The 25002-nt window shown below is 41.0% G+C and overlaps 1 protein-coding gene across 1 annotated transcript; it reads left to right on the top strand.

Annotated features, from left to right (window-relative positions):
- The first annotated feature begins 1690 nt into the window (after positions 1 to 1690).
- LOC117434956 (collagen alpha-1(I) chain-like) lies at positions 1691 to 23354 on the top strand. The gene is made up of 51 exons (XM_034057707.3): positions 1691 to 1907; positions 3763 to 3957; positions 4294 to 4325; positions 4631 to 4675; positions 5125 to 5217; positions 5367 to 5441; positions 5882 to 5926; positions 6204 to 6257; positions 6570 to 6623; positions 7028 to 7081; positions 7374 to 7427; positions 7534 to 7587; positions 7704 to 7748; positions 8008 to 8061; positions 8585 to 8629; positions 8748 to 8801; positions 9255 to 9353; positions 9475 to 9519; positions 9628 to 9726; positions 10183 to 10236; positions 10428 to 10535; positions 10946 to 10999; positions 11362 to 11460; positions 11791 to 11844; positions 12192 to 12290; positions 12649 to 12702; positions 12988 to 13041; positions 13228 to 13281; positions 13397 to 13450; positions 13798 to 13842; positions 13983 to 14081; positions 14479 to 14586; positions 15073 to 15180; positions 15547 to 15600; positions 15719 to 15772; positions 16221 to 16328; positions 16755 to 16808; positions 17048 to 17101; positions 17573 to 17734; positions 17919 to 18026; positions 18142 to 18249; positions 18602 to 18655; positions 18769 to 18876; positions 19137 to 19190; positions 19317 to 19424; positions 19864 to 19917; positions 20253 to 20360; positions 20454 to 20736; positions 21162 to 21352; positions 21465 to 21707; positions 22009 to 23354. Exons 1-51 carry the CDS (start codon positions 1826 to 1828, stop codon positions 22153 to 22155), a joined length of 4374 nt encoding a protein of 1457 aa, XP_033913598.1. The 5' UTR covers positions 1691 to 1825; the 3' UTR covers positions 22156 to 23354.
- Positions 23355 to 25002: the final 1648 nt, after the last annotated feature.

Raw genomic sequence — 25002 nt, 5'->3', positions numbered from 1 at the left:
CCCCCCCCCCCCTTTGGATGAGTGGTTGAGCTGCCTCTTGCGTTTAATTACAGTCCAAAAAAATTGGGGGGGGTCAACATGTCTTGACTTTTTGTTCAACGTGTCGTTTTTTTTTGTTTGTTTTTTTTAAGGCAGATCAAACAAAAAACTTAAAACAAAGCTCATTCCTCTCCGTATTTCTATGATGATTTAATTGTTTAACTCTAAAAAGTGTGTGATTTCTAAACGCATCAAAATGTGTATGCATTTATGGAGCATGCGGACAAAGTGACATGCAGACAGATAGGTGGACAGCCAGGTACATTACAGCTACTTCGATATGTAGGTAAAACATGTTGCTATTTTCATTCATGCTAATGAATTATTTCAATCAGAGACTATTCCTAAAACCATAACGCCAACATCAACAGTTTCCCTAATTAAATATAAATACAATAGAAAAATGGATTTCTCCGCTATAATTAAGCACAGCATGTTTTTTTTTTTTATTTTATTTTGTATTATCACCTGGATACTCTGCACAAAAGCGTCTAAACACAATAGGTATTTTCTTCAAGAACAAAAGGTAGCTTATTGCTTGGTAAATATATATTTGGAATATAATTATAACCGGGAGCCCCTAATTGCATGGTTTGTCTATATCATTTATTGTTCTTTCTTTTCCAACGTGGAATGCAATGTAGCCAAAGTTGGAATGAAACATTGTATTCAAAACGTATTTTGCCTGTATGAATTCTATTTTATACACTTCATTTTACACAGGCTGCAAAACGTAACACATATTTCTGAGATTTTTAAGGGGGGGGGGGGGTGGATTACAATAATATTAGGACAAATAACAAATACATTTGTTTTTACCAGCCATTGTAAAGATGATATAAACATTGCGATCATATGAGGAGTATTTTCCAACAAAAGTGGCATGTTTTTGCCATTAAACTCTTAAAGAATTCAAAAGTTCAGTCATGAAATATTGAAAATGTTTGAAAACTGCAAGTAAAACCTATTCAAATAATTGAACGAACGAAAATGTTTTATTATCGCAATAATATGAGAATAGATAACATGTTCGATACATCCCGCGCATGTTTTCAACAAGTGTGTGTGTGCAGTTAGAAACAAAACTAGGCAGATCAAACAAAACTACATAATAAAAGAAATCTGGAACCAGGAAAAAAAAGACAATCTTTCTAAAAAGCATGCATTTAATGAATTGTCATCTTTGCAAACCAATAAAAAGAAATTTAAAAAAGAACCATGTAGTATATATCATGAGAGTCTCCATGCATGTTTCTATTTAATCTGACCAAAATGCATTTAAAAACGTATTAAAATCCAAAAGAAATAAAAAAAACGCTCTTCTCCAAGCCTGCACAGTTTGTATTTAATTACAACCCTTCGAAAATTGTACAGAAAAAGAAATGCCATGTGTTGCCAATAGGCTTCTGGATGGTGAGATGGCCTATGCTCTCACTGAACAAAAAAGAAGGAGGGGTATACCGTTCTATACCCCAACCCCCAACCCTCCTTAAACAATAATGATGTTCCATGAGATTTCAGGGGGAGAAAAATTAAGACAGCTTGTTTGGATTGGACAAGGGTGGGGCTTCCTAACTTGTACATGCAGAAGTTTGCTGGAGAAGCAAGCACCTCCCCAAGGTCCCTTGATGATATAAAAACCAGCGGTCCTTCTCGGTGAAGCAGTAGGAAGTTTCTGCTGAGGTCTGGATTGGAGATACACAGCCGATCCTCACTTGTATGACTGGAGTCTAAAGAAACAAGAATTCACCTGACCTCAAAGAGTCTACATGTCTAATATTTAGACATGTTCAGCTTTGTGGATACCCGGATAGCTTTGCTGCTTGCAGCAACAGTGCTTTTGGCAAGAGGTCAAGGAGAGGACGACCGTAAGTAAAACTTTTTGTTAAAAAAAAGAAAAAAGAAAAAAAGTTTGAAAAAAGTATAGAAATATATATATATATATATATACACAGAACAAAGTTTTCTTTGCTAAACTAAAATTTGAAAGCTTAATAGCATGCTTTCTGCAATAAAATATAAGGGTTGACTTAAGGGTTTTTAAGGGCTGCCTATAAACCGTAAAAGCAGATTCATAAAGACTCAAAGTACAGACAATTTTCTTTCTTGTCTGTAGTCTCAATAGCTTTTTAGACTATAGTCCTTCTTGCTTATAGCCTACATCTTGTGCACTTTAAGCTTGGAATATACAATATATTTCATGGATCAAAGAGGAGTCTAAGTTAAACCGTTGCATTCAGTCTGTGTTTTTATTCTCTTTGTGGAAACGATGTTTGCATCTGCAAAAAAGTGGCACATTCCAATCAATGGGCGTGTGCGCGCTCTCGTCAAAAACATGTCCCCCGAGGATACCCTTAAAAAATGGCACTTGTCCATATGTAATCATCATGGCAAAATGATTTAAGGGAATAAATATGTCGTTTAAAGAAACGAGAACTCGAACAAACTTAAAGTGATGGTTTTAATTAATTTCCAGAAGCTTGTTCTCAATTTTAAAAAAAGTTAAATTCGTTCTCGGTGTCAAGGGCGCATATGATTTGCATTCAAGCTGAAGTCTTTAATTATTAAAAAAACCAAACGAATATTTTCCGAATAGACAACTGGGTGAATAAAACAACAATACAACTAGGGGGAAGCGTGAAAGAAAATGTCTTTGATGTCTGAAGTTAAAATAGTCTAGACATCACTTCATCAGAATGTTTTTTGGATGCTGGAGAGTTTGGCAAGCCATTGCATTTCACAGTCCAACAGTGCCGCCTAGCGGTGTAACGGGATACTCGTTTAAAGTTTGAATGTAAGGAAGGACTGCATATGAAACCAATTGCTTACAATGCATGAAAACACTGCCAGCAGCATCTGCCAATTCAGTTGTATCAAATTACATGTATGTACCACAGTCAACAATGTTCCACCGATGGACTGTATTGTAAAAAAAAAAGACGTTGGCGCCACCTAGTGTCATCTATTGGATTTTTTTTTTTTAACGTGAAATTCCCTTACACTTTAAATTTAATTTTCACTGTAAAACCGTTTAGGCCTATTCAATTTTTTCTATTTGATTATTCGTATACATTTAACAAAATTGCATAAAAAATTAACCAAATGGCTGTTAAGCATGGTTATACTATAACGAGGCTATTAAGTGACTTTTCATGTTCTCTCGTGCATTTTGATCTCGCGTTGTTTGGGGATTTCGCATCAGTTTTTTAGGTCCATTCTTTTTACAATGTACTCCTGGGTCAAAGTATAGTGTCCATTCTTTCAGATTATTTAATTTTTCAATAATTGTGAGAATATTTGGTCACCTAGGAAAGCAACCGAGGACTTCAGAAGATACATTCGCAAAACGATGTAAGCCTACATTATCACCAGTGATATCAATGGATCTATCTATTGCTTATTGTTTACGGAGGTATGAAACGTACCGCTAATGATTCAGTTTACTTCTTGTGGCGCTGTTTTTTATTTGTTTGATTGTTTTTACGTTGCGCTTACGATGAAGCCATTGCATTTTGTGCAACTTTTAAACGTCACAAGTTTTAATTTATTTTGATGTATTTTGTTATAAAGCGTCTTCAAACCACAATATCTCAACGCGCTTTAAATAAAAATACGTTTTTTTTTTTTTTTTTTTAAAAAGGCCTCCATGTGTTATACTGTACCGGTATAACATACGATTGCTTGTGTTTAATTCACGCGTGTATCGTTTTTGTTTCCTCGCAGTTTCAGCAGGTAACTGTATGAAAGATGGCCAATTGTACAACGACAAAGATGTATGGAAACCCGAACCATGCCAGATCTGTGTATGTGACAGCGGTAACATCCTGTGTGACGAAGTGATTTGTGAAGACACCACTGACTGCCCCAATCCAGAGATCCCCTTTGGCGAATGCTGCCCTATCTGCCCTGATTCCGAGGGTAAGTACCATCAACTCTTCCCTCTTAAAAATCTCTAGTATGTGTGGAACAGTTTCGGGGTCGAGGGGTTAAACATCCTGAAATCTATATAGTCGCATGGGGATAATGTACCGTATCAAAAAACAAAGATGTACATTTATTAGTACTATACAAATCTATAAAACTCTTTCTATTTAAAACAGGGCGTGGTACATCATAGGTACCTCACAAAAAAGGGAATGATGGTAACTCTTAATTACATCACTTCCTATAGGTAATTGGTATAGCTCGCTGATAGCCTGATGTTGCAATGCAGATGTCGTTGAACTAATTTCATTTAATTACATTTTCTTACAGTGTCTCAGGAACCAGCATACTCAGAAGTTGAGGTAATCATTTACATTGTATTATTATTATTATTATTATTATTATTATTATGCAAATATAGCTGTATTCAATTGTATTTAACGTTAAAGAACAGTTTTTATCCATGTATCTGTATTATATGTTCTTTAAGCTTAACCTCCCTTAAACAGTGGCCTAGTCAAATAGCCTCATGCAGATGAATAATAATAATAATAATAATAATAATAATAATAATTTTGAACACTAACCTATTGAAAAGTAAACTTTTCTTTCATTATTATAAAATGCATAATAATAATATTTTCTAATTTTCTTGCAACCCCAACAGGGACCTCAGGGACCAAAAGGCGAGCGTGGAATGAAGGGTGACAGGGTAAGTACCTCTAAATCCCATTGCACTTCATCCTAACCCAGGTGTGCTCCACAGAGCGGGAGGAAGGGAGGGAGGGAGGGAGGGAGGGTGTGGGTACCTATGGTAACAGGTGTACTTCTATTGAAGCAAGTCACCTCTGAAAGAAAACTATTGCAAAAACTCCATGATGTTCCTTCTTCTACCACTGCCATTTGGCATCAACGCAGTGATATACCACATTCACAAACGCATGCATAAACATACAGCTATCTCAATTACATTTCAACCAGCTCCTTCCATATGGATTTGGGCAGTCAAGACCTTCTTCAGGAGCTCCTAAAAAATGGTTTTCAAGCGTTCTTTCTTCAAAGGCCCTTTTCCATAGACAGGCAGGCAACAGTAGGAGGGAGGGAGGGGGGGCGATGCTCAAGGCTTTATTGTTGAAAATGAAATATCTTTTGTTTTCATAGGGACTTCCTGGTCCTGCTGGCAACGATGGCATCCCTGGCCAACCTGGTCTTCCAGGTCCCCCTGGTCCCCCTGGTCCCCCTGGCCTTGGCGGAGTAAGTATCAAATACACAGAATACTAATCAATGACCTTCCCTGTGCCCACTCTCCAACCATCAACGCATTTCAATGGCTCTGAAACCCTTTCACTCACTGAAGGCTGTCTCTCTCTCTCTCTCTCTCTCTCTCTCTTGTTCCCTTGCAGAACTTCGCTCCTCAAATGTCTTACGGTTACGATGAGAAATCCGGCGGTGGTGGAATGTCTGCGCCAGGCCCAATGGTACGATTCTTGCTGTCTTATCCCTCTCTGTAGGGCACAGCCTGGAAGCTGCCAAGAGCCCTTCAACTAGGCAATGGAAGCTTTGCAATAGTGTTCTCTGTAAAAATGTACCTGGATCCACACAACGTGAACAGGCCTCATTATCAAAGACAGAGGAACAGCAGATCGGACCCTATACATACTAGACCTAGCTAATGAAGCTGACCATTTGGAATACAGAAAGGCAGTCATCCATACCCTTAAGTTAATTTCCCAGATAGTTGTAAATATAGATATATACTCACCAAAAAGGCCTACAATAATCCTTTTGTGTAATGCAATTCATAGTAAGTGTTTACTTAATATTGCTTCTTTAGACTTTTTATGAATATTGGAAAATAGGGGGACAGTTATACTGATGCACCTGTTCAATATTGTTATTTTTGGTTTCCTCTCATTAGGGTCCAATGGGTCCCCGTGGTCCTCCCGGGCCTGCAGGTTCAAATGTAAGTAAAACTTTGGTTCCTACTATCAATTATTAACAACTATTAGCAGTTAGCAAATAAGTGAGTATGTAATACCATGATATAATCACCACCAAATCAACAAATGCATGCTTGAATTATTTTCTAAAATATAATAATCTTGTACATAGTTCATGATAGATAATAATTTGACCATAATAGGGATAACAATATTGAACTGATCCTTGTCACTTCCTGCATGTGTCTTTCAAAGAATGGATCACCTGACCTAAATATTGTGCATTTGTTAACCCTTTAGGGTCCCCAAGGTTTCCCAGGCCCTCATGGTGAGCCAGGCGAGCCCGGTGCTTCTGTAAGTATCAACTACAAGTAATACATGCTTGATCTACCAATGTAGCATACTGCCATTTTACTGCAATCTAATTCAATATTCAGCATCTTCCTATCTGTCTAGCTAATTGCCTACATAACTGAGTCAATTCTCTTTTCACCCTCATAATCACTGATCGAACTTGTGCGAAACAAATAACTCAGCCATCATCTGTACTTGGAAAGAGTGGCTTGTAAACTTGATGTCATCTCACCAAACTTCAGCATGCACTTCACATGAAGATCGTCTTGTCTTTCCGCTCATCCAGTGCTTTTTTGTGTTTCTATACTCCAGGGTGCAATGGGTCCCCGTGGTCCAGCAGGCCCCCCAGGCAAGAACGGCGATGATGTAAGTAGCCCAAATCCTTAAAATCCTTAAAGCAAAATAGACAATCCCAGCGATGACCTTTACTGGGTCTCTGCTTGTCCAGGATTTGATGACAGGTGCATCGTTAAGGTAGGGGAACAACCCTCCAACCTAAAACCATTGGCTTCCCTTTGTGGAGTTAGGCACATTATACTGAATATTCACACTTAACCCTAATAGCTAGTTGCTATATAAAGTATGTCTCTTTCTACCACAGTTAATAATAAACACCATCCACAGCGAAGAATGTCAACTCACTTGACTACATGACCCCAGATCTGTAGTACATGTTTATCCTGCTAAATCCTGCTGCATTGTATGGTTAGAGGTTGCTGGAGCTTCTCAGTTGAACTAATGCTGCCTTTCATCTTTCCTTTCTTCTTTAGGGTGAATCTGGCAAACCTGGCCGTCCTGGCGAGCGTGGTCCATCAGGTCCTCAGGTAAGGAACTCTTTGGATGACTAACCAACCCATTGACCAATGGAGCTAGAAAGCATGGCAGGTCTATTGCTGCCCATTGGCTGATGCATGTTCTAGTCATGCACTGTGACACTGTGAACCTTCTCAACAACCAAATCATGATCTCCTATGGAATCCTTCTTAATAAGAACCAGGAAAGATCTTGATCACCAGAACAACATCTTTGCATGAGACAATTGTGATCATTTGCCTTTTGTTAATAAGGTTGAATGGTTTTATTAACATTATCTTCTTCCTTTATTTCGTCATCTAGGGTGCTCGTGGATTCCCCGGAACCCCTGGACTTCCAGGCATCAAGGGACACAGAGTAAGCTAACCATCCACAATAATAACATAAATCCCTCAAGTATAATTCACTTGTGTGCTCTGTAGCACCTGCAACCTTCTAAACATCCCATTTCCTCCTCCAATAGGGTTTCAGCGGTCTAGATGGTGCCAAGGGAGATTCTGGCCCAGCTGGTCCTAAGGTGAGTTGCAGGACATCACCTTTTCTAGTGCACTTTCTTAAACAAAGTGAATATTACTCTTTCAGCTTACCCACAAAATGGCAATGACTCATGTGTTCTCTTTCATTCCCCAATAGGGCGAGCCTGGTTCATCTGGTGAGAACGGTACCCCTGGAGCAATGGTGAGTTGATCTTCAAATTGGTAGCACCAAAAACATTGCAAATCTAAATGTAGTATAGTGTAATCCAGTATACTGAACATAATACCAGAATATTTTAAAGCATTAATACCCATAGGTTTTCTGTAGAATAAATATATGGAATTCTAGACAGCAAGGAGCAATAATGAAAATTGTAATAGCCATCGAGTAGTTTGTAAACACCCTACCCTGCTTGAATCGACCCATTATCTGACAATTTCTTCTCTTTCTCCTCCAATAGGGACCCCGTGGTCTTCCCGGTGAGAGAGGTCGTCCTGGTCCCTCTGGACCTGCTGTAAGTAGATCCAGCCTTCAGATTCATAACATTGTCAGTGGTTGCTCCTCTATGGCCTAATCAACCATTGTAGCCCAGCCACCCTTCAGGGATGACCATAGTTACATACAATATTTAAGACCCATGGTGATAAAAGCCATTCACCACCTCTTAAAGGCAGAACCTTCCATCAGGGTAGAAGATGGAGCACTTCAGGTCGACTTGAGCTCCACAAACTGTTCTTCAGCATCCCTGCAGATATAACATGCTACGCTCTCCAGAGGTCCATATGGGGATGAGCACACCATGAGCATGATCCTCATCTTTGATCATACACCAATCTGAGAATCAGTAGGGTCTCCTACTTTTACATCACCTTGTTTACCCTGCTAGAGCAAAGCAAGCAAGCAGTAGGAAGGGATCAATTCTGATGAATAATGATTGACCTGTAATGCACATATACAACAACGTCTGTTGGATCTGTGTTGAGCATGTATTCTCCATTCCTAAACTGACCTGCTTCCTTGTGTTCTTCTTATTGCAGGGTGCTCGTGGAAATGATGGTGCTTCTGGTGCTGCTGGCCCACCTGTAAGTATCAGACAAATTAGGTTATTTTTTTTCATCCAGCATTTGAAGAATGTCACATACAATCCTATACAGATGGACAATTCAATCAACAGTCTCCTTTTTTGTTGTTCTTCTTCAGGGTTCTACTGGCCCCGCTGGTGCTCCAGGTTTCCCCGGCGGTCCTGGTGCTAAGGTATGTAACCATTTCCATTAGCACCACTCTTCAGCATGCTCTGAGCTGTAGAAGCATTTGGGAGGGCTTATTACTATTGTATACAGAGTTTCTCATAGGATCCTTCAGAAGTGTAACATTTGAGAGGAAAAAGAGACAGGGAAAGGAAACCAGCCTATTATACGGTTGACCTGGATGGGATATGTGATGTATGCTATAGGGGCAGACTTTGTACTGTTGAGATGTTTCGCGAGACCAGTTATTGTAATGTCTGACTTATGCATTTTGATCAACAGCCTTCATGTACCCGTAGCCCAAGCAGTGTTACATGACAATGACAGGATCTTTTTGTTAGGTCTTGCTAGATACCAAAATCCCAATGAAACTGTTAAGCTAAAGTAGGCTCGTGGTCTACCATGTGTTCTTGGCTTTCCATTGTAATGGTGCTGACGGCAATTCTTTGTCCCACCACAGGGTGAGGTTGGTCCTGCTGGTGGTCGTGGGTCTGATGGTCCCCAGGGAGCTCGTGGTGAGCCCGGTAGCCCTGGACCAGCTGGTGCCCCTGGTGCTGCTGTAAGTATTACGAATCAGAACCAACTTTATCAACATCCACACACAGTCGCCCCCCTCCCCCCCACCAAAACACTGGGACATCACAACTAAACTGCATCTTCTTCTGCTGTCTTGTTTCTAGGGCAACCCCGGAACTGATGGTCAAGCTGGTGCCAAAGGTGGAGTTGTAAGTATTGTTTCTGGATTCTTGTGTTTTTTTTTGTATCTATATATACAGTGTTGTTCTGATTCGCTTGTGTGCTAACGACTGTTTTGTTTTTGCTGCCCCCTACAGGGTGCTCCTGGTATTGCTGGTGCCCCTGGCTTCCCTGGACCACGTGGTCCCCCTGGACCTCAAGGTCCCGGTGGTGCTCCTGGTGCTAAAGGCAACAATGTGAGTTTCTGTCATTGCAGCGCAAAAAATTACTGTAGTTAGCTGTATGACCATTCTTACCATTGTTGTTGAGATGCATCAGGGCTCACACAGCCCAACAACTTACAGGCAGCAATTGAACTTTTGTGAGAAAATATAATCCTCTTGCAGTTCTTAAGTGAGAAGTAGGCCTGTTTCAGCCTTAAGCGACCGGACGGACACCTTGGGTGCCATTTTGTAATACTAGACTTTGATCTAAAATGAAATTCAGGCCTTGAAAATAATACTAGTAAAAAATAAATACATACATTATATATATATATATATATATATATATATATATATATATATATATATATATATATATATATATATATATATATATATATTGTTTTAAGCTAAGCTATATCTAGGCAGAAGAAAAAAAACAGACTATATCCTTCAATCTTTATATGTTTCTTCTTATTTGTATTTTAGGGTGATGCTGGTACTCCTGGTGCAAGAGGCGAGGCTGGCGCTAAAGGCGAACCTGTAAGTATAACTTTCGATGAGATTTGCTACTGTATTAAAACAGTGTCACTTCACACTGATTGCTGTAATGACCCACTGAAGATTGTGCTGACATTGGTGCACTGTGATTTGTAACTATCCAAAGCCCTTACCGTACTGAAACTCTCAACCTGTTTGCCTAACCAATCATGTTATTCCCCTTTCTTGTTTAGGGTCCAGGTGGTGTGCAAGGACCCCCAGGACCCTCTGGTGAAGAAGGCAAGAGAGGTGCCCGTGGAGAGCCTGGCCCTGGCGGTGCCCCCGGCCCCAACGGCGAGCGTGTAAGTCCATCTTTCTATACCCTGAACCTTTTTGACTTAAAACCCCAAAAAAATAAATAAATCTGCACCTTTAGTGTCTGAACTCCACCAGATAACTTAGCTGCAAAAAACTACAGGCGGGAGATTTAAACCTCCCTTCTCTTTAGTAACAAATGTAATAGAAAATCCACTATTATTTCATATCTTTGGTGCAGATGCTTATTATAGGATTTTATGAACCAGCAGTCTGGGCACCAGGCAACAGCAACTGGTGCATTATAGTCTAAAAGTAGAATATAGTAGAATGCTACTTACTGTAGGAAATTCAAAAGAATGGCCTTTTGAGGCAGAATTGTAAATCCTACTAAGAGAGACACATAGGGGGCGCTGTGCTTGCCTTGTCTCATACTCCTCGTTTGTGTTCGTTACAGGGTAGCCCTGGTAACCGTGGTTTCCCTGGTGCTGATGGAGCAGCTGGTCCCAAGGTAAGCATTCCGATACCAATTGAATATGACACTGCTAAACATCTAATAATAGAAGAGTGGCTTAATATGTACCATCACCTTTCAAAACAGTACTATGCAGACACACGTTATATTCATGTAAATAAATGTTCATAATATACGGCAGCATTATCACATCCCAACCTAATAACGAGCTGCAAAAAAGGAGCACTCAAACTACAAGCAGTTTTAAAAAGGCTTTACACATTTTGGAAGGAGCTGTCTACGGTACTGAAAATAAACATTATTATCATGCATTCACTTTACAGTACCCCAGTACAATACAATTAAATTCAGTAGCATTCTGCTGTTGCTAACCCCTGTGTGCTTCTCTACGATAACAGGGTGGTCCCGGTGAGCGAGGAGGCCCCGGCCCTGCTGGTGCTAAGGGATCCACTGGTGAATCTGGTCGCCCTGGAGAGCCTGGTCTGCCCGGTGCCAAGGTAAGTGCCCGCCTGTGCCTACACAAAGAAACTTCAACTTCTGCAAAGCATGGTTCTGGCTTGAGCCCGGACTTGTTGAGATGCAATAACAGTAGGAAACAGTATCTTGGATAAGGCATGAGATCTCTCTGCTACCTCAGCTAGGGGAGTCACCCTTCTAGTCAAACTGCTAGAGTTCAGTTAAAAACTTTATTACATTGGTGCCAATTCGGTACAGGTAGAAAATTAGCTCCTCAGTATTGAGATCATGCCCATGTCTAAACAGTGGTAACATCACTGAACTTCACTGAACAGTTTGCCTAATGTCTCCTCCTTCTTCTCCCACTTTAGGGTCTGACTGGTAGCCCTGGAAGCCCTGGTCCTGATGGCAAGACTGGTCCTGCTGTAAGTAATTCTGATATACTGAACCAGTACCTATAAATGTGTTTAACTATATGCACAAATCAATATTTGAGTAAAAGATACACAGTTTATTGCTTACAGAAAGACGCTCTATGGTGGGAATTGAATTAGCTACTGTGTGTATTTCTGCTTCTGCGCTATATGCAGTAAGCCAGATATAGTGCACTGCTGCACAATATATAGTACAGGGGGGAGAAAAGCATTTAAACATTAGCTATCGAAATGATAACTAGCAGAAACACAAATAAATGTAAAAATAAATGAATCCTGTATGACGTATCCAGTTCATAGTTGTCTAATGGTCTTTTAACCCTTTCCCTTTCAAATAGGGCCCTGCTGGTCAAGATGGACGTGCTGGCCCACCCGGCCCCTCTGGTGTAAGAGGTCAACCTGGGGTCATGGGATTCCCTGGACCCAAGGGTGCTGCTGTAAGTACTGAGGATTAGGGGGTGTTTCTTACAGTGCAAAAAATAGATATATCTCAATATAAAATAAAAAATGAAAACGAGCTTCATCACTAATATGAGTTCCTGCTTATAATATTTGTCATGGCAGAACTGATATACATTTGCGTTCAAATTCAAAAAGCTGTTTTTTCTTTTTCATAAAATCAAATAAGGGCATCAAATGTCCTTTGTCTGGCCCTGAACTCTGAGTCAGACCCTGTTAGACTCAAAGCAAAGCTGCTAATACATACACATTGACTGAGGAAATGATTGCTGGACATTTAGTATACGTATATGTTTTTCATCTGAAATCTCAGGGGCTCCTTTTGCTCTTTCCTAGGGTGATGCTGGAAAGCCTGGAGAGAGAGGTGTTGCTGGTGCCCCCGGTGCTCTGGTAAGTATCTGCTCCTTTGAAGCAGTATATAGGGGTTAGTTTAAGGTTATAAAGCCCTTGACCTACTTGTTGGGCCTAGGAGCCTTGTCTACAAATAAAAGTTTCTGTGACAACTTATGTGACTGTATATATGGAAAAATCATACATAAACATGCTAAATAAATTAAAATGTTATACAAGCAATTATATAATGTACACATTTACATAAAGGTAGACCCATTGTTGTTGTTGTTTTCTTTTACCTATATGTTATTTTGCTGACGATATCACTCTTTTCATATTTAGGGTGCCACTGGCAAAGATGGTGATGCTGGTGCCCCTGGTCCACCTGGCCCTGCTGTAAGTAGTATATTTTACTGTATTGATATTAAAATACAACAAAATGTTCATACAGTTAACATTATTGATTTTAATGCAAGACCAGGAAAGTGTCAGGCCTTTTTGGTTGCCATGGTTACACACTGACTTCAGAAGAATGCTGATAGAAGTACAACTGTCCCTGACTTTGGGCCTGCTTCATTTCAGGGTCCCGCTGGTGAGAGAGGTGAGGGTGGTCCTGCTGGTGCTCCTGGATTCCAGGTAAGCCACTCGTTTTCCTGCCTGAAAAAAGGGCTTTTTCATTTGACCTTTTCTATTATTGTTTCTCTTTTAAAAAAATTAATTAAACATGACATATGATATTTTTCTGTTCTAGGGTCTGCCCGGACCCCAAGGAGCTGCTGGTGAATCTGGCAAGCCCGGTGAACAGGTATGGGATGACTGCAACAGTGTACCACTAGACTACAATTAGGAAAAAGGAAAGGAGGCAAAAACATCATTAAGATGGAGCCAATTATGTGTAAAGGATACACATCCGATACAATAAGATCAAATTAAGGCTACTTTTAACTGAAGAATATAGAGGGTTAAAGTCAATAACTAAAAATAAAAACAAAGGCCTAAAACAAAATGGCCACCGTCTAAAAACCACACCTGGCTGACAGACTTTTATAAATTAAATAATGAATACTTAAACAAATCTATATACAATAGCACAGTATAAATCACCAAGCTCTTTGTTGCTAACTTTCTTTCTCTCCCCACCCCCAAACACAGGGTATCCCTGGAGATGTTGGCTCCCCTGGCCCAGCTGGCTCAAGAGTGAGTATTTGGATAGCTGAAAGCAACTTCAGTCCATTCATACTGAGAGCGATCTCTTGCTGTTGGTTTGCCCATGATGCCCTGCCCAAGATGCCCTGACCCTAATGGTCTATTCCCCTTATCCTTTGCCCCTTTCTTAGGGTGAGAGAGGTTTCCCCGGTGAGCGTGGTGGCCCTGGAGCAACTGGCCCTGCTGGAGCTCGTGGATCTCCTGGTTCTCCTGGTAACGATGGTGCCAAGGTAAGACTTATACTCCCATCACATGCCTGCAGTGTTAGAATCTAGGCATTATTCTACCCAATGTTCCAATAGACTGAAGACGTCTCTCGCTTGTATTTAGGATATCAGCCCTATTATTAGTAGTATTAGTAGTATTCTGTATAAGCCAGTTGAAGATAAGAAAAACTATAACTGCTATCGCTAATAACTAAAAATATTGAGTTATAAGATATGCCGATATGGTTACAGTGCAGGATTGTACAGTGCAAAGCAGCTGAGTTTGATACAAACTGGAAACAGCAACCTTGATCTACACAGTACAGAATGTAGAAAGGCTTTCTCTCCTTGCTGGTGTATTTGCTGCTGATGTACAGTGATGATCTTGTCTGTTAACAATACCCATTCTCTTTTCCCGCAGGGTGAGACTGGTCCTGCTGGTGCCCCTGGTGGTCAAGGTGCTCCTGGTCTGCAGGGGATGCCTGGTGAGCGTGGTGCGGCCGGTCTGCCTGGCATCAAGGGAGATAGAGTAAGTTCCCTGTGCTCATTATCATTTGCTGTGCCACTACATGCATTAAAGAAGGCATTGCTGGGTCAGATGAAAGTAGACTGGCACTGATACCCAAAGTGCTATCAAATGACCCAAAATATATCCCCAACTATACCTAAGTTCAGGTATGCCAACGACCTGCTTCGCATAATTTCTACTGATTTAATTTTAAGCATAGTGTCTGTAAGAATGAATATAGCTAGTACCTGATGCTGTGAGTTGCAACGTCTCCAGACTTTTCCCTGATAAAATAGCAGTTGTAACAAAAAAGTAGTTTGGTATTTCAATAAAACACATACAGTATATTTGCGTGCTTTCATACAATATATAAAACTCTCAGAACAGCTCAGCAACAACTGCACCCTCCTGTATACTGGGATGCCATTACAATTCTACACATAAAGTGGGATGGGGTTGAATGGATAATGAACTTAAATAATGATGCGTTTGGCTCTCTGCCTCTAGGGTGATGTTGGTGTCAAGGGTGGAGATGGTGCCCCTGGCAAGGATGGTATTCGTGGAATGACTGGTCCCATTGGTCCCCCTGGCCCATCTGGTGCTCCTGGTGAGAAGGTGAGTGAAATTTGACATGGTCAGCAGTGCTTGTTGGAAACACATTGACCACAAACTCCACTAATGAATAGATTAAACCTGTGCAAGCAGCTCACCCAAAAGCTATAGGGATGTTTGTAGAAGTAAATATTCTTTACATAGAGGATCTGTTGACCTGGTCCAAAACCCATGGAAGTAAATGAAGAACCTTGTTAAATGCGAACGTATTTTGGATCCCAAACACAGCTACCTGTAGAACACTGTGGAAGCCTGTTGAATAATTTCATGATCCATGCATTAGCTATACATCCCCTTGTATTTGATCTAAATGCTGCTGGTGCATTGATGCACTCTGCTAATCCATTGCTCTGCTGTCTCACTCTGTAGGGTGAAAGCGGTCCCGCTGGCCCTGGTGGTCCCACTGGCTCCCGTGGTGCCCCTGTAAGTATCTACTCTTCCTTCATGGAGATCCTTCTTTGCACACAGATCCAGTTGAATCCTTTGCATGTTGTTTCCATGCCAAAGCCACTAACCATTTGTTCTGTTCCTCATCTCCTAGGGCGAGCGTGGTGAGTCTGGTCCCCCTGGACCTGCTGGATTCGCTGGTCCTCCTGTAAGTATCCTGCTTAAAACCGTACATGAAAATGTGACCCCAGTGGTTAAAGCTCAGGATTGGGGAAAAAAACTGGTTTTGAATCCAATATCAGCCAGTGTGCATTGAGAAATAGGGAGTTTCTACAGCGATGGGCAAAAGTTTTGCATCACCCCTACAGAATGAACTAATCTTGCTTCATAAAGTCGAATGAAACCTGCTGAATAATGTTACAAACCGCTTTGTAGTTTTCCCATAAAATGACAAAAATTAAAAAATGTGACATTTTGAAATCCAACATGAAATACTGTGCTACTATTATTGCTTCAGGTAGACTTTTGCAATCTCATTTTGTAGTTTCTTTTAGATTAGTTAGTAAATGCAATGGCTAGAGCTGAGTTGCAATACAGAGTTGTGCACATGTGATCTGATGCCACTCCCTTTTCTCTTCTCTCTTCTGTACCTATAGGGTGCTGATGGTCAAGCTGGTGCTAAGGGCGAGCCTGGTGACTCCGGTGCCAAAGGTGATGCTGGTGCCCCTGGCCCTGCTGGCCCAACTGGTGCCCCTGGACCTGCTGTAAGTATCACAGAACTTTCACAACATTTGTGCTAATCAGGGTCTGTGAATCCAGCCTTGGGTGTATTGTTTTCAACAACTGTAATGCTACCTGTTCTGGAGCTGCAAAAACAGCCCAGTTTAACTGTGCAATGCCATGTGACCGCTGTGTATAGCCTAATTGACAATATTAGTTGGTACAAAGCATACCTGTTATAAACTTCTGGTGCGTTGAGTCCATAGCATTGCACTAAAATGTAGAGAAAGCCACTTAAAATACTTCTGTTTCAGATTGTATTTTATAGAAGCTACAGAGAAATACACCTCATGTGACAGTATATATGTAGTTATATAAATATTATGAGCTTGTAATTGAAACTCCTAATGAGTTGAATATTGGATTATGATACATGGTTTAAATATGTATTTGTTTTTCTCTTTTTCTAGGGTAACGTTGGTGCAACTGGTCCCAAAGGATCCCGTGGGGCTGCTGGTCCTCCTGTAGGTTTTCAGTGGTGTCTTGTCTAAATTAAACAGTGCACATCTTAATACATTATCCTTAGCACAGTAGCAAAAACCCCAAAACAAAAAATACCTGTAACTCTTTTATTCATATATTTTATATTTGGCTTATTTAAAAATTGATTGCATTACCTGTATCCTTTGTCACAGCCATAAAAAAATATTTAGTATTCAGCAATAAGCTTTTAAATCTTGCCTGTTTGTTTTCTCTCCTCTAGGGTGCAACTGGTTTCCCTGGTGCTGCTGGTAGAGTTGGTCCCCCAGGCCCATCTGTAAGTAACTTCTTCTCTGTGTCGACTTGATTAGGAATTCTTTGATGCATTTCCTTCCCCTGCCACCAGGTGGACGCACCTTGTGCTGCAGCAACAGTCACAAACCAAATCTGCTATACTTACAGCATTCCGATAAAACCCTTAGCAATAAGTGCTCTGATGCATTTCTGGCAGCGAGGTCGTAGTAGTAATAAAGACCACCCTGTTACGAAGTGAAACTAACCCCCCAACATTTCTTTAAAAAAACTAGATACGCATACAGTTTGTGATTACTAGCAATAACCCTCAGTATTTCATGTACCTACTGCATGCCTCCAAAGAAATAATGGTGCTGGGCATCCACCTTAGCAAAGCGTGAGATCTACCTTGGCATCACTGATTCAAAACCATACCAAATCCAGATTCTACAGGACTTGCTTCAAGGCAGGTTGGGCCCTATTTGTACTAACCCACTCTCTCGTTGATCTGCAGGGTAACGCTGGTGCCCCCGGTCCCCCTGGCCCCGGTGGAAAGGAAGGACAGAAAGGTAACCGTGGTGACACCGGCGCCGCTGGCCGACCTGGCGAGCCTGGGCCAGCTGGACCTCCCGGCCCTACTGGCGAGAAGGGTTCTCCAGGCAGTGATGGTTCCCCTGTAAGTATGGACCATCCAAAACAGATGGATTCACCTGTATACTTGGGTCAGTGATCATATTCACAGTATATTATTTGGCATGCATGTGTGATATTTTGTTTTGACAGTGGTAATCTAGCGATCGTAGGTGCTTTGCCTTGAGAGCAATATTAACTTCTCTGCCGTTCTCTTTCTTTGCCACCAGGGTCCTTCTGGTATTCCCGGACCTCAGGGCATTGCTGGACAGCGTGGTATTGTTGGTCTTCCAGGACAAAGAGGCGAGCGTGGTTTCTCTGGCCTTCCCGGACCAACAGTGAGTATCCATTCAGATTTCAAAAATGGTCCGGTAACAAAAAAAGCCTTTTGGATTAGGTTGTATTTTCAGTTTGGTAGCTCAAACATCAATTCCTGGCTTATTTGTCTTACAGGGTGAGCCTGGCAAACAAGGACCCGGTGGCCCCTCTGGTGAGCGTGGTCCTCCTGGCCCAATGGGCCCCCCTGGTCTGTCTGGTGCTCCTGGTGAAGCCGGCCGTGAGGTAAGCCTTAAAAATACATTCCTCCAACACTGCTTGAAACAATCGTGAGGAAGCCTTTTTAAGAATCAAAAGAAGTCAGAACGCAACCATGACAACCACAGCTAGCACAGGCTTCAATTAACAACAGCATTCACAACTAGGCCTGACTTAGTCAGTTATACTTACAGAGTCACTTAGCACTTAGCCGACTTACATATATCATATATGCAATGGAAATTACAGTGCATATAGAACAGTGTATTATATACTGTGCTCTAACCCGTGACACTGGTTCACCCTGTCTGTGAATCACTGCCATATACTGGACAGCATTTGAAAAAGGAACCTCTTTATTGACCCTTTCTCTTTGCAGGGTGCTGCTGGTAATGAAGGTGCACCTGGTCGTGATGGTGGTCCTGGTCCTAAGGTAAGTGTGTAGCACCTGTAGGCATTGCTCCTTGACGATATTATTCCAGTTGGCCACGGTGTACCCCTTGACTCTGGCTGACTCTTTCTCCTGATTTTTTCTCTCCCTGATAGGGTGACCGTGGTGAGTCTGGCCCAGCTGGCGCTCCTGGTGCCCCCGGTGCCCCTGGCGCACCTGGCCCAGTTGGCCCTGCTGGCAAAAATGGCGATCGTGGAGAGAGTGTAAGTATCCAACCCAACTAACCCAGCGACCTATTCTGAATTCCTTCTGTACAGCCAACACACCTTAAAGTAAACTGAAAATGCATTTTCCCAGCTCACTTACATATTGAAATTATATTCAAGCATTTAGAATCTGGTTGTTTGACATACTGTGATCTTGACTTCAGTAAGTACCAGTTGGGTTTCTTGGTTGAGCAATATGCTTCCTATAAAATCATTCCTAAATAATAAGCGGCTTATTTCCTTCTTTTCTCTTCCAGGGTCCTGCTGGTCCTGCTGGTCCCGCTGGCCCTGCTGGAGCTCGTGGCTCTGCTGTAAGTGCCTTTCAAATTTATATTAAACTGCAACTGTAAAACAATACAGAAATATATTTACATATTGTGCACCAGCATTGAAACAGACATCTAAAACGGACAGACTCGTTCTCTCTTCCTTCATAGGGTGCTCAAGGAGCTCGCGGTGACAAGGGTGAGGCTGGAGAAGCTGGAGAGAGAGGCATGAAGGGACACAGAGGCTTCACTGGTCTGCAAGGTCTGCCAGGTCCAGCCGTAAGTTCAAAACATTCCCACCTTTACAGTTACAGGCCACATTCTCAAATGATTTGGAGTGGATCTCCCTTTAGAACCAAAGCCTAGCGTAGCACACAAGCCCATCTACTATGCTGGGAGATTCCCTAGTTCATTTACAAGAGCTTACCAGATCTTAAACTGCAGATAAACAGATTGTCACTCCTTCCAGGTGTTTGCATTCTTCACATCCACCGCAATCTCTAGTTTGATTCCAACATGAACCAATTAAGTGACATATAGAGCATTTGCAAGTAGCATCAACCTGACAGTTTCATTTTCTCTTGAACTGTATTGTTATGATAACTTACTCTTAATTTTGTGATCCACAAACGTGAATTCTGCAAATATTGCCCTTCAGATGCCTCAATATAAAATAGGAAAACTGAAGCCTAAACATGATCAATTCCTTATTTAACAGGGTCCTTCTGGAGAGCAAGGTCCTGCTGGTGCTTCCGGCCCTGCTGGTCCCAGAGTAAGTATCACAATATATTCTTCTGTTTGCTTACAAAGATATGGCTGCTATTAAATATTAAGACACCTGCACATTTTAGCCCCGTGAGACAGTGTGGCGTTCAATGCAGTTGTTCATTCCAATGCAAATAAAGCTTTCAATATCAATATTTTAAAATGTATAAAACACAAGACAGATAGCTAGCAATGGTAATATGTTAGATGCATGGACAGGAAGAATAACAAGATTGTGACAATAGCTTTTAGATTGATTAACAGCGTTACTCCATGTATAAATGGATCAGAACCTTTACTGTTGACCCATGGCTAATCTTTCTACCTCTCCTTGTTCACTAGGGTCCCGCTGGTCCTGCTGGTAGTTCTGGTAAAGATGGTGTCAGCGGTCTGCCCGGTCCTATTGGTCCACCTGGTCCCCGTGGTCGCACTGGTGATATTGGACCTGCTGTAAGTCTTTGATTCAATCCATCAAACTCAAATCTCTAAGCCACTGTCCTCCATTATGAATCTCACAATCTCTTTCTCCTTGCAATACTCCAGGGTCCCCCTGGTACTCCTGGTCCCCCTGGTCCCCCAGGCCCACCCGGCGGCGGATTCGACTTCGGTTTTGTTGCTCAGCCCTCTCAGGAGAAGGCCCCCGATCCCTTCCGTCACTACAGAGCCGACGACGCCAACGTTGCCCGTGACCGCGATCTCGAGGTTGACACCACCCTCAAGTCCCTGAGCCAGCAGATCGAGAACATCCGCAGCCCCGAGGGCACCAAGAAGAACCCCGCCCGCTCCTGCCGTGACCTGAAAATGTGCCACCCCGAATGGAAGAGCGGTAAGAGCCTGACTGTACCTAACAGTGGTTGCCAAGTGTGCCCAAGTAAAATGCAATAAGAAACGTGACTCACAGGTGTTACAGAGTAAAGATTCCAATGCAAAATTAATATTTAAACAGTATAGTTTATAGTAAGTGCAAATAATACTATTAAAATACAATATGAAATGGGATGTAACAAGTTAGAATTACAACAAGTTGTATCTACAGTGACATAATTGTAGTGCAACAGTACAAGGATAGTGCATCAGCTGAGGATCCATAAACGTGGTGCGTATGCCAGGTGAATACAATGCATAACTTTTAATACGCTGTGCATCTGAAATGGTAGAACATTCATAGTGGGAAGTAATAGGGAAATGCCTTGACAGAGTATTAAATGAAGACCCCCCCCCTTATCTCTCTCTCTCTCCCTTCCTCCTCAGGCGAGTACTTTGTTGATCCCAACCAGGGCTGCACTTTGGATGCCGTCAAGGTCTACTGCAACATGGAGACTGGTGAGACTTGCGTCTACCCAACCCAGGCCAACATCCCACAGAAGAACTGGTACACTAGCAAGAACGCCAAGGACAAGAAGCACGTCTGGTTCGGCGAGACAATGAGCGATGGCTTCCAGGTAAGGGGTCTCCCGGTCCTCGAACGGCACTTTCCTGCCACCGCTTGATCCTCCACTTTGGTTTGTGGCTTTCATGGTGTAGTAACTCCTGTTGGTCTTTTCTTCTGCACAGTTCGAATATGGTGGAGAGGGCTCCGACGCTGCTGATGTCAACATCCAGCTTACCTTCCTGCGTCTGATGGCCACCGAGGCATCCCAGAACATCACATACCACTGCAAGAACAGCATCGCCTACATGGACCAACAAGCTGGCAACCTGAAGAAGGCTCTTCTCTTGCAAGGCTCCAACGAGATTGAGATCAGAGCCGAAGGAAACAGCCGATTCACATACAGTGTCACCGAGGACGGTTGCACAGTAAGTCATCCTTCGTGTTCTCTTTAATCCATTGATAGATTGCGATTTTTATTATTATTATTATTTATGATTTTGGCAGACACCATTATTCAAAGTGACTTACAGGTGTTACAGGGAAGTACAGGGTTACAATGCAAGATTAATATTTAAATACAGTGCCTTCGATTTCTGCATTGCATTGATATCTTCTGGTAGATACTACAGTACAAGTAGTGCCTTCGATTTCTGAATTGCATTGATATCTTCTGGTAGGTCTCAATCCACTCAATTCTGACCCCTTACTTTTGCTTCCTTCCCGCAGAGGCACACCGGCGCATGGGGCAAGACAGTCATCGACTACAAGACCACAAAGACCTCCCGCCTGCCCATCATCGACATTGCACCCATGGACGTTGGCGCACCCGATCAAGAATTTGGCATCGAAGTTGGCCCAGTCTGCTTCTTGTAAAAAAGAAATCTGGACTTGGAAATTGTTTTTTCTAGCAGTCATCTCTCTACACTCTTTCCTATGCATTAAAAAAAAAAACTTCAAATTTCATTTGACCGTCAACGGTCCACTTGCTTAAACTATGCACCTGAAGACGGTGTTTGTGAGTTATCATTTTTGTTGAATTCTTTGGGACCACTACTTTTACCAACACCTTACGACAAGGACACTTTTAAAAATCTTTTTGGTTCTCTGGCGACAAGAAAATAATATATACTTGTAAAGTGTAAAATCCCTTGGAGTATATAAAAACAAAATTAATAATTACAGATGACTTTTTGGCCGTTTTTTTTTTTTTTAACCACTGCGGAAAGACAATGACAAACCAAATGCTATGTACCGTTTTCAGGTGTTGAATAAATTTGAAAAACGACATTGAAGTGTCTTGTTGTTCTAACCACAAGAAAATGAAAACAAAAGCTTTGTTCTTGATAAAACAATGTTGTTTCTGTTTTTCTCAGTAATAAAAAAGAGGGTTAACTTCCTTTAAAATCTTAAGGCTACCTCAAAATACCAACAGTGTTAGCAACAACACCAGGCTAGGTTTTACACTTCATCAAAAACAACAACAACAACAAAGGTGCTATTTCTTAATGAGGTCCCGAAAGCTGTGTAAAATACAAAATATTTTTTTAAGAGAAATACAAGGTAATTAGAAAGTAAGTTTACCACATCAATAATATGGTGCATTAATGTGGTAAACTTACTTTCTAATCACCCTGTATATAGATTCTTTTTCACAATACGCTAACGGGACCTTTGGTGCTAAATTACAAAACTATGTCCTTGCTGTCAATGAGCAACACTTGAGTTCTTCAAGGTGTTATTTCAGCTCTCCAGATAAGTCCAATTCAAGGAAATGTTCTCTGTTGACTATCTTAGCTGTCTTCAGTAGATTAAGCAGGTGGATACCCAATTTTTTTTCTTTCCCTCCTTTTTCTCATCTCATCGCTTCAAACCGTACACCTCTCTACCTTTTTTTTTTTGTTAGTGAAGGGTTTTAAAAAAATTTAAATGGAAAAAAAAAAAGTTCAAGATGCAGACACAATTCTGCCGGGTGAAAGGAGAGGGTCTGTGCCAATTTTGTGTATGTATAATAATTTGAGATGTTTTTAATTATTTTGAATGCTGAAATAAAGCATGTTAAGTGGTCTAACAAACTCTTGTGAGATGTCCTCTTCACTCTTATCTACTTCTCTAGCAGAAGTTTAGTTCTGTAATGACATTACTGCATTCCTAACAAGATAGTACTTTCACATTACCAATAATAAAGGCAGCTCCAGTGTTAGCTGCCACAGATACTGACTCACACTTTTAAATATAATGCATCTTCGGTGTGAAGTACATATGCTTTCTTATTACAGTTGCTGACTGTGGTATACCATGGTAACAACATATCGCGGTTAATCATAACCTGGTCAAGCATGTGAAAACAAACCACACCTTGTATTTGACTATGGTCAACTTTTATAGGGGGTTAAACAGTTAGGTATTCATATTCCGATCTGGGCGAGTTAAAATCTCATAACACAGACTGGAAGGCAATAGAAATCCGTTATCTGGCAGCTCGGAGATCAGACAATAAACCACTGAGTATAGCGACCCTTGGTCATTTAAAATAAATAATAATAATACTGTAGCCAGGCATTGCAATTAAACTATATATATATATATATATATATATATATATATATATATATATATATATATATATATATATATATATATATATGAAGCACAGTGAACATGTGGGTAAACAGTGGTGTCAGTGAGGATACTGTAGACTGAAATGCAGATGCAGGTTAACATTCTGCAATCTATTAAGACACGGAGTCTGCGCGATAGGTATAACTTTAAAGTGACTTCACGAGACCAAAAATAAAACCCGAAAACTGAGACATTGTAAAGCACAGAGAAGTATGGGCAATGCGCAAGTACACCACAACAGAAACTTTAAGCCATTGATTTAATACGCTTGCACTACTGTTGAGATCAAACATACAGTATATATGCCTATCCCAGTCCGAACTGGGAAGGATGGAGCTATGAAAATAAAACAATTACGAAGTACCGCTTCTTTAAAGACATACAGAACACGAAATGATCTCCCTAGCAATGCAGTACAACGACACTGCAACGTTAGCCTTTCAAGCCTGGGAACCTATTTTCTGAATGCTGGTGTTTGCCTTAAGATTTTTTTTTTTCACTCCTTTGCAAGATTCAAAACAAAGGTCTCATTGTGTACCTCGTGACGTCACATAGTGGTCGGAGCTACTGTAGGATTAAGTACAGATAGCTGCACACTTCTCCTCGTCTTTTAGTTTTAAAAGGATACTACTGCAAAGAAGTCTTTTTTGGTTTATTTTTTGCAAACTTTAGGATTTTCTTTTTGTAAAAACCAAATAATTCCCGCCTCAGACAGAGCAACAACGATTTCCTTTTTTACTTCGACTGCTATTTTTTTGGATACTAATGAATGTCGAGGCGTGTTTTTAGAAAGCACGGTATATCATTCCGGGTTAAATGTGTTCTTTTTCCTGTTATCAAAGGGTTCATTGTGTGGAGCGACGATTTTACTTGCAAGTTTTCAGTTTGCTTTGTATTATTAAAGATACATTGCTGGATTCAAAGGTTTTATTCTGTACCCGCGCATTTATTTATTTATTTATTTATTTATTTATTTATTTATGTTTACTTTAGGTTACTTAACAACTGTGCATGAAATTATTTCTGTTTTATTTTATCTTTTTATATAATTGTCTGCACTATTACACTTTTCTTAAAAACAGTAACACTAACTTTTGTTAC

Source organism: Acipenser ruthenus, chromosome 28 (genome assembly GCF_902713425.1).
Source record: "Acipenser ruthenus chromosome 28, fAciRut3.2 maternal haplotype, whole genome shotgun sequence".
Taxonomy (NCBI): Eukaryota; Metazoa; Chordata; class Actinopteri; order Acipenseriformes; family Acipenseridae; genus Acipenser; species Acipenser ruthenus.
This window is presented reverse-complemented; position numbering and strand designations above follow the sequence as displayed.